General features: G+C 39.6%; 1 protein-coding gene across 1 annotated transcript; it reads right to left on the bottom strand.

Moving 5' to 3' along the window:
* Positions 1-9,285: 9,285 nt before the first annotated feature.
* LOC308337484 (ribonuclease P protein subunit p25-like protein) lies at positions 9,286-9,699 on the bottom strand (the record flags this gene model as incomplete). The annotated part of the gene is made up of 2 exons (XM_080795577.1): positions 9,286-9,471; positions 9,562-9,699. 2 exons carry the CDS (start codon positions 9,697-9,699, stop codon positions 9,286-9,288), a joined length of 324 nt encoding a protein of 107 aa, XP_080651703.1.
* Positions 9,700-10,046: the final 347 nt, after the last annotated feature.

Raw genomic sequence — 10,046 nt, 5'->3', positions numbered from 1 at the left:
TTTCTTACGAAAACTCTAACTTATTTGGAATCCAGTTTTGATTTTGCAATTTTGAGTTACTGCTGTGCTTTCAAACCATTTTCCCTGAGGAAAAGGGGGTTGACTTATAATGATGACCAATATGTTTCATGGTGTTCCAAACTTATGGACATTTTTGGGGTACCTGGATGGCTCAATCAGGTAGAGCATTTGACTCTCAATCTCAGGGTCATGAGTTCAAGACCCACAGTGGGCATGGAGCCTACTTTAAAAAATTATGGTCATTTTTGGGGCACCTGGGTAGCTGAGTGGGTTAAGCCTCTGCCTTTGGCTCAGGTCATGATCTCAGGGTCCTGGGATCAAGCCCCGCATTGGGCTCTCTGCTCAGCATGGAGCCCGCTTCCTCCTCTCTCTCTGCCTACTTGTGATCTCTCTCTGTTGAATAAATAAATAAAAATCTTTATAAAAAATTATGGTTATTTTAGACATGAATATCCTTTATGATGAGTTCACAGATGCAAAGGACCTGTTTCGCAAACAGCTGGTCTACCAAAAGTAACTTGACGATACAAAGTGAATGTACATATTTGGGGAATTGGAAACTAATTCTTACAAATCTAAAAACCTGACGTTTTTACTTTGTGAAAACCTATGTATTCCATGTTCAACAGTTTTGTTCAGAGGATTTTTCAGCTCTTACATTTAAGTCTTTAATCAATTTTGAATTAATTTTTGATTATGGTGTGAGGTAGAGGTCCAAACTATTCTTTTGCATGTAGGTATCCAGTTGCCCCAGCACCATGTGTTGAAAAGAGCATCCTTTCCCCCACTGAATTGTCTCAGCAACCTTGTTGCAAATCAGTTGACCACAAATGTGAGTGTTTAGTTCTGATACTCTTCCATTGTTCTGTATGTCTATCCTTATGCCAGCACCACATTCCCTTGACTATTACAGCTTTGGAGTAAGTCTTGAAATTAGGAAACGTGAATCCTCCAACTCTGATCTTCTTTTTCAAGGTTGTTTTGGCTATTCTGGGTCCTCTGAATTTACGGATGAATTTTAGGATCAGCTTATAAAATTCTTCAACAAAGCCAGCTGGAGTTTTGATAGAGGACTGTCAAATCCTTGCTGAATTTGTACACTGATTTGAGGAGTATTAACCATCTTAAAAATATTAAATCTTCTGATGTGTGAATATGGAATGATTTTTAATCTTTTAGATTTTTAATGTCTTTCAACAATATTTGGTAGTTTTTGGTGTACAAGTCAGCACTTCTATTGTTAAGTTTATTCCAAAGTCTTTTATTCTTGATGTTATTGTAAGTGGAATCATTTCATTTTTTAAAAAATATTTAATTTATTTATTTGACAGAGAGAGAGAGAGCACAAGTAGGGGGAGCAGCGGACAGAGAGAGAGGGAGTAGCAGGCTCCTGGCCGAGCAGGGAGTCTGATGAAGGGCTTGATCCCAGGACCCTGGGATCATGGCCTGAGCTGAAGGCAGATGCTTAACCGACTGAGCACCCAGGTGCCCATGGAATCATTTTCTTAATTTCATTTTTGGTGTGTTCATTGTTAGCGTATAGAAAAACAGATGATTTTTGTACACTGATCCTGTGTCCACAACCTTGCTGAACTCATTTATTAGTGCTAGTATATTTTTAGTGTATTCCTTAAGATTCGATATATACAAGATCATGTTATCTGCAAATAGAGAGAGTTTTATTTACTTCCTCATTTTCAGTCTAGAGGCCTTTTATTTTTTCTCACCAAAGCCTTGGTTAGAACCGTCCATACAATGTTGAATAAAAGTGATATGGTTTGAGGGTGAAAACTTGCAATTAGTAACTAAATAAGTCCTAGAGATCTAATGCTCAGTATAGTCAATACAGACATCAATATTGTATTATAGTCATCACATTTACTAAGGAAACCAGATGTTAATTATTCCGGGCATAAAACAGAAATGATTATGTGAGGTGACAGACATGCCAATTATGGCTACAATGGCAATCATATTACAGTATATGAATGTATCCAATCAACATGCTATACATCTTAACTTTATACAATGTTATATGTCAAGTATGTTTCAATTTTTTTTTTAATTTTTTTTTTAATTTTTTATTTACTTATTTGACAGACAGATCATAAGTAGGCAGAGAGGCAGGCAGAGAGAGAGGAGGAAGCAGGCTCCCCGCTGAGCAGAGAGCCCGATGTGGGGCTCGATCCCAGGATGCTGGGATCATGACCGGAGCCGAAGGCAGAGGCTTAACCCACTGAGCCACCCAGGTGCCCCAAGTATGTTTCAATTTTTAAAAATGTTCAATAGTAGTGACAAGAGCAGACATCCATGTTTCATTCCCGATCTTTGGGGGAAAGCTTTCGATCTTTCACCATTAAGTATGACATCAGTTGTAGGTTTTTCACAGATGTCCTTCATCAGTTTGAGAAAGATCCCTTCAATTCTTAGTTTGTTGAGTGTTTTTATCATTCAGGGATAATGAATTTTGTCAAGTACTTTTTCTGCATGTATTGAGCTCATTAGGCAAGCTTTGTTTTTTATTCTACTGATATGGTCTATTACATTAATTGAATTCTGGATGTTGAAACAACCTTGTAACCTTGGTATGAATCCCACTTGGTCATGGTGTATAATCCTTTCTATATGTTACTGGATTTGGTTTGCCAGTATTTTGTTGAGGATTTTTGTTTTTAGTAGCTTTTTTTAAAAGATTTTTTTCATCCATTTGAGAGAGAAAGAGAGAGAGAGTGCAGGGGGAAGGGCAGTGGGAGAGGGAGAGAAATCCTCAAGCTGACTCCTTGCTGAGTGGGGAGCCTGATGCAGGGCTTGATTCCAGAACCCTGAGATCACGACCTGAGTCAAAACCAAGAGTCAGACATTCAACTGATTTAGCCACCCAGGCACCCCTTGTTTCTAGTTTTATAAGAGTTATTGGTCTTTAGTTTTCTTCACTTGCTATGTTTTTGTCTGATTTTGGTGTCAGAGTAGTACTGGCCTCATAACATGAGTTAGGAAGAGTTCCCTCTTCTATTTTCTGGAACAGTTTGTGAAAATTGTTATTTCTTTTAAAAATATTTTTGTAGAACTCACCAGTGAAACCTCTTGATCCCGAGCCTTTCTTTGTGAGGAGTTTTTAAATTACTGATTCAAACTCTTCTTAATACAAGTCTGTTCAGATTTTTCTATTTCCTCTTGTGTGAATTATAGTAGCTTGGCTTTTTAAATTTATTTATTTACTTACTTACATTTTTTAAAGTAGGAGTCCATGCCCAAAGTGGGGCTTGAACTCACGACCCTGGAGATCAAGAGTTGTGCATTCCTTGCACTGAGCCGACCAGGCACCCTGGTTATGGTAGTTTGTGTCTTTCTAATAATTTTGTCTATTTTATGTAAGTCATCTAACTTGTTAGCACATAGTCATTCATAGTATACACTTAGAATCCTTTTTATTTCTGCAAGTTTGGTAGTGAATGTTCTCTCATTTCTGTTTTCGGGAAATTGAGTCTTTGCTCTTTTTTCTTGGTCAGTCTAGCTAAATACTTTCCAGTTTTGTGAGGGTTTTTTGTTTGTTTTTGTTTTTTTAATCTTTTCAAAGAGATAAATTTTGGTTTAAATAAAAATAAAAATAAAATTTAAATTTAAATTTTGATTTTTCCCTATTCCTTTTCTGTTCTCTGATTCATTAATTTTCACTCTAATCTTTATTATTTCCTTTTAGTTCCTTTGGGTTTAGTTCGTCTTGCTTTTCTAGTTTCTAAAGGTGGAAGGTTAGGTTATTGGTTTTAATCTTTCTTCTTTCTTAATGTAAGTGTTTATAGCTGTCAACATCCCTCTACTTCAGCTGCATCCCATAAATTTTGGTATGTTGTGTTGACGTATTCATTCATATTCATCTCAATGTCTACTGTAATTTGTCTTCTGATATTTTCTTTGGTCCATTGCTTAAGAAGGTGTTGTTTAGGGGCACCTGGGTGGCTCAGTTGGAGCAACGTGCAGTTCTTGATCTTGGGGTCATGAGTTTGAGCCCCACAATGGGTGTAGAGATTACTTAAATAAATAAACTTTAAATAAATATATATGTATATATATTTTAAAAGATGTTATTTATTAATTTATTTGACAGAGAGATTGAGAGAGCACAGGCAGGGGGAATGGCAGAGGAAGAGGGAGAAGCAGGCTCCCCATTAAGCAGGGAGCCCAATGGGGGGCTTGATCCCAAGGCCCTGGGACCATGACCTGAGCTGAAGGAGGATGCTTAACCCACTGAACTGCCCAGGCACCCAACAAATAAATATATATGTTTTTTTAAAAGAATGTGTTGTGGGGCACCCAGGTGGCTTGTCGGTTGAGCATCTACCTTCGGCTCAGGTCATGATCCTAGGGTCCTGTGGTCAAGCCCCACATTGGGTTCCCTGCTCAGGAGAGAACAAGTTTCTCCCTCTTCCTCTGCCGCTCCCCCTGCCTGTGCTCTCACTCTCTCCCTCTCTGTCAAATAATTAGATAAAATCTTTTTAAAAATTAAAATAAAATAGAAAGAATGTGTTGTTTGATTTCCACACATTTGTGGATTTCCTAATTTTTTTCTGTTAGTTATTTCTAATTTCACTTTATGGTGGTCAGAGAAAATACTTTATATGGTTTCAATCGCTTTAAGTGCACTGAGGTTTGTTTTGTTGCCTCATAGATGGTCTAGCCTAGAGAATGTTCCACGTGCACTTGACAAGGATGTGTATTCTGCTTTTGTTCTGTGCAAGTGCTTTATATATAAGTACCTGTTAGCTCCAGTTGGTTTATAGTGCTATTCAAGACTTCCATTTCCTTTTGATCTTCTGTCTAGTTATTCTTTTTATTATTACCATTAGGGTATTGAAGTCTTCAACTATTATTGTTGAATTGCCGAATTTCTCCCTTCACTTATGTCAGTTTTTGCTTCATGCAATTTGGGGCTCTGCTGTAAGTGTATGCATGTTGATACTTGGTATATGCTCTTGGTGTATTGACATTTTTATCAATATATAATGTCCTTCTTAGTGTCTAGTAGTCATTTTTGTCTTGGTGTCTCTTTTGTCTGATATCAGTGGAGTCACTCCGGCTTTCTTATGGTTGCTAATTGCATGATATGTATTTTTCCAACCTTTGACTTTCAACCTCTTTGTATCTTAGAATCTAAAGTGTGACTATTCCCATCGACAACGTGTAGTTGAGTCTTATCTTCTCTTGTCCTGATATTCTCTGCCTTTTGGTTAGATTGTTTGGTCCATTGACTTTATTTTTTTTAAGTAAACTCTACTCCCAACGTGGGGTTCAAACTCATGACCCCGAGATCAAGAGTTGCATGCTCTACCAACTGAGCCAGCCAGGCACCCCTAATCCATTTGCTTTAAATTTATTATTGGTATAGTCGGATTTACATTGCTATTTCCTTTTTGTTTTCTATAAAACCTCATGTCTTTTATCATCCTCTATTCCTCCTTTACTACTTTCTTTCACACTGAATGACTGTTTTCTAGTATAATAATTTAATGCTTATATAATGATTTTTTATTCTGTTTTTTTTAGGGGTTTTCTTTGTGGTAGATCTAGACCTTCTCATATATGCCTGAATTTATCAGAATCCACTTTACATATATACTAACCTAGTTTCAGCAACATATAGAAGTAGCTCGATTCTCTCTTTCCCACTCTGTGCTATTATTGTTACACATGTTACATTTACTACGTTACAATTCCAAACATACGGTGTTACAGTTATTGCTGCATATAATTTTATGTCTAGTAAATAAGCTGAGAAAAGAAGAGGCCAAGTATACATTTATAGTTTGTTGTCTTTGCCTTCTCATTTACCATTTGTTCCTTCATTTGTTCCTGTAGATTTGAGTAACCATTTGGTACCATTTCTTTACTCCAATACAACTTGATTTCTCCCCACCACCTGTTTTGTACTCTTGTTGTCAAATATATTATATTTTTTAAAAGATTTTATTTATTTATTTGACAGAAAGAGATAGTGAGAGTAGGAACACAAGCACGGGGGAGTGGGAGAGGGAGAAGCAGGTTTTCTGCTGAGCAGGGAGCAGATGTAGGGTTCGATCCCAGGACCCGGGGATCATGACCTGAGCCAAAGGCAGACGCTTAACGACTGAGCCACCCAGGTGCCCCAATATATTACATTTTTATAGGTTATAGGCACAATGATACAATTAACACATATTGTTTAATGTACTTGCTTTTTAAATTAAGAGGAGAAGGGAGATGAAATATAGATTTGTACTGTCTTTTATAGTTACATATAATTTACATATAATTTATAATTACCTTTACTGGTGCTCTTTGTTTTTCTTGTAGATTTGAGTTATCATCTGGGGTCACTTGCTTTCACCCCAAAGAACTCTCTTTAGTTTTTCTTGTAAAGTGGGTCTGCTAGGGGCACCTAGCTGGCTCAGTCAGAACAGCATGTGCCTCTTGATCTCAGGGTTGTGAGTTTGAGCCCCAGGCTGGGGGTAGAGAATACTAAAAAAAAAAATAAACTTAAAAAAATCATTTAAAAAAAACGAGTGTTGGGGCACCTGGGTGGTCAGTGGGTTAAAGCCTCTGCCTTTGGCTCGGGTCATGATTCCAGGGTTTTGGGATCGAGCCCCGCATCCGGCTCTCTGCTCAGCAGGGGGGTCTGCTTCCTCCTCTCTCTCTGCCTACCTCTCCTCCTACTTGTGATCTCTGTCTGTCAAATAAATAAAAAATAAAAATCTTTAAAAAAAAAAAGGAGTGTCTGGCTGGCTCAGTTGGTGGAGTGTGTAACTCTTGATCTCAGGGTTGTGAGTTTGAGCCCCACATTGGGTGTAGAGATTACTTAAAATTAAAATCTTAAAATAATAAAATCTTTAAAAAAATTTTTATGAAAATAAAGTGGGCCTGCTAGACTATATCTTGAGTCTTAAAACAGAGATGACATTTTCTCTGACCATATGGAACTACACTAGAAATCAGTTCCGGTAGATCACAGCAACAGCAAAATCTTCCAAGCTCTTAGAAATTCAGCAACTGATTTCTGTATAATCCATGGGTCAAAGCAAAAACCTGAAGGTAAATTAGGAAATATTTGGAATGAGTTGAATAATAATACAATATATCAAAATCTGTGGAATGTAGCTGAAATGGTGCTAAAAGGAAAATGCCTGTTTAAGTATTTTGCCCATTTATCTAGAATTGTCTGCCTTTTTCTTAATCGTTTATAGGAATTCCTTATATATCTTGAATGAAAGCAAGCCCTTTGTCAGTTATAGAATATCTAAATATCATTTCCTACTCTGTGCCTTGCTTTTTACTGTTTTAATATTGTCTCTCCATAAGCAGAATTTCTTAAATGGATGTAGACCTGTTTATCAACTTGGTATTTTATGGTATATGGTTTGTGCCTTTGGTCTTTTTAAAGAAATCGTTGCTTTTGTGATGGTCATAAACATATTCTCCTTTGCTTTCTTGTGGGCCTTTTGTTGATCTACCATTCTCATTTCGACTCACAATACATTTTGGCTCTTTTTGACCCTTTGCATCTCTGTATAAATATTATAATCAATGTGTCAATTTCTTTTTTTCTTTTTTTTTTTTTAAAGATTTCATTTATTTATTTGACAGACAGATCACAAGTAGGCAGAGAGGCAGGCAGAGAGAGAAGGGAGGAAGCAGGCTCCCTGCTGAGCAGAGAGCCCGATGCGGGGCTTGATCCCAGGATGCTGGGATCATGACCTGAGCCGAAGGCAGCGGCCTTAACCCACTGAGCCACCCAGGCACCCCAATATGTCAATTTCTTAATGGAAAAAACCAACCTATTGGGATTTTGATTGCTACTGCATTGAGTTCACAAATCAATTTGGAGAGAATTGATATCTTTACCATATTGAGTCTAGTAATCCATAATGATGGTATAGCCTTCTATTTTTATGTATTTGAATTTTCTCAGTATTTTGTAGTTTCCGGTATAAAGCTCTTGGGCATCTTTTGTTAGATTTTGTTCCTAATTAATGGATGTTATTTGAGACTATTGGGAATGGTATCTTTAAAAACATCATTTCCTATTTATTTGATGCTGGTTTATAAAAGTATACTTGATTTTTTTTCATATATACCCATCCAACAGCTTGTTAAATCTGCTTATTCTAATAGATTTTCTGTAGGTTCTTTTGGATTTTTTTTTTTTTTTTGCAAAATCATGTTGTTGTAAATAATGATGGTTTTATTTCTTCCTTTTCTGCCGTATGCTCTTTATTGCTTTTTCCTGTATTATTGTACTGGATTCCAACTCTGATATTAATGATAACAGAATTCTTTGCCCCATTCCTTTTTTTTTTTTTTACAGATTTTTATTTATTTATTTGACAGAGAGAGAGATCACAAGTAGGCAGAGAGGCAAGCAGAGAGAGAGGGGGAAGCAGGCTCCCTGCTGAGCAGAGAGCCCTATTCGGGGCTCGATCCCAGGACCCTGGGGTCATGACCTGAGCTGAAGACAGAGGCTTAACCCACTGAGCCACCCAGGCGCCTCTCATTGCCCCATTCTTGATCTCAGGGGGAAATTTTTCAGTAACTCATCATTAACCATGATGTTTGCTATAAATATTTAATTTTTCATAAGTGTCCTTCATAAGATCAAGAAAGTTCCTTTCTTTTCTTTTAAATTTTTTTAAAAAAATTTATTAACATACAATGTATTATTCGCCCCAGGGGTACAGGTCTGTGAATCACCAGGTTTAGACACCTCACAGCATTCACCATAGCACATACCCTCCCCAACGTCCATAACCCCACCCCCCTCTCCCTACCCGTCCCCCCCACCCCGCCCCCGCAACCCTCAGTTTGTTTTGTGAGATTAAGAGTCTCTTATGGTTTGTCTCCCTCCCGATCCCATCTTGTTTCATTTCTTCCAGGAAAGTTCCTTTCTATTACTAATTTGCTACACATCTTTTTTTCTAATCATGAATGAATATTATACATATATATATATATATATTCAGACAAAAAAGCAGAACCTTTATTTCCAGCCCACTCCCTGGACCTCTGTTAGAGGCACTGTAAGTAGAAGGCAGAGTAAGCCCTTCTCAAGCATTCCAGAACCCAGCAGGGACCCCACGCCTGTCACTCTTCGTGGCACACCTGAGAGAATGGGAAGCGAGACACGCAGGCTCATTTCTGTGCATTAACAGAGGCTTGTCGGAGAAGGCACAGACATCCTAGACACTCGAATCTAGAGACCGGCTTTCTCCGGGGAGGTCCTCAAGCCTTTCTTTAGAGTCAGGGACCACAGCTGGAGCAAGGTGTAGGGCCCAGACCAGCGAGTGCCCCTGGGGGCTGGTAGCCGCGCTCACCGGAGTCCGGGGGGTCGTGGCCGAGCAGCAGCCACACTGCAGGCACACGACGAGGCACCATAAAGGGATCCAGGCCAGTGTCGGGTGAGACTGGCACGCAGGTGTCCTCAGGCTGCAGGAAGCACGGCTTGGTGAGGCGGGTCTGCTACCTGCCACAGGATGGTCTCAGCCCAGCTGATGGCCTCCCTGCAGTCCCCACAACCCGAGAACACCACAGCCCCAGTAGGTTGCGGATTTTGCTGCCATCTTGGACCCGCATCTCCTGGCTATCAGGAGGTGGCCGGGGCGCCGGGGACGGTGCTGGGAGTCCCACGGAGCCGGCTTTCTGGTAGGGCTCCATTCTGTCTGTGGCCGTGTTTGACTCTCTCTGCCCGCTGCTGGGATGCGTCAGATGCGCGCTGGGCAGTGCACCCCAAGCCATTCCTGAACCCTGGCTCTTGGCAACATGGCCCTCCCTGCTCCTCATCCCAGACTTCCTAGGAACAGGACCCTACCCCCTCCCTCCCAGCTTCTCAGGACAGGTGCCATGCTTGCCTCACCTTGCGAAGGGGCTGTGATGCATAAACCCCCATTTTTTTCTGGACAGAGCTGCAACCCTCCCCCCACCCGGTGGTCCCAGAGACACTACCAGATTCCTCAAACACAGGGCTCTTTGGGATAGAGCCAGGCACCCTCATCCCAGGATCC

This window comes from Martes martes (genome assembly GCF_963455335.1).
Source record: "Martes martes genome assembly, chromosome: X".
NCBI lineage: Eukaryota > Metazoa > Chordata > Mammalia > Carnivora > Mustelidae > Martes > Martes martes.
This window is presented reverse-complemented; position numbering and strand designations above follow the sequence as displayed.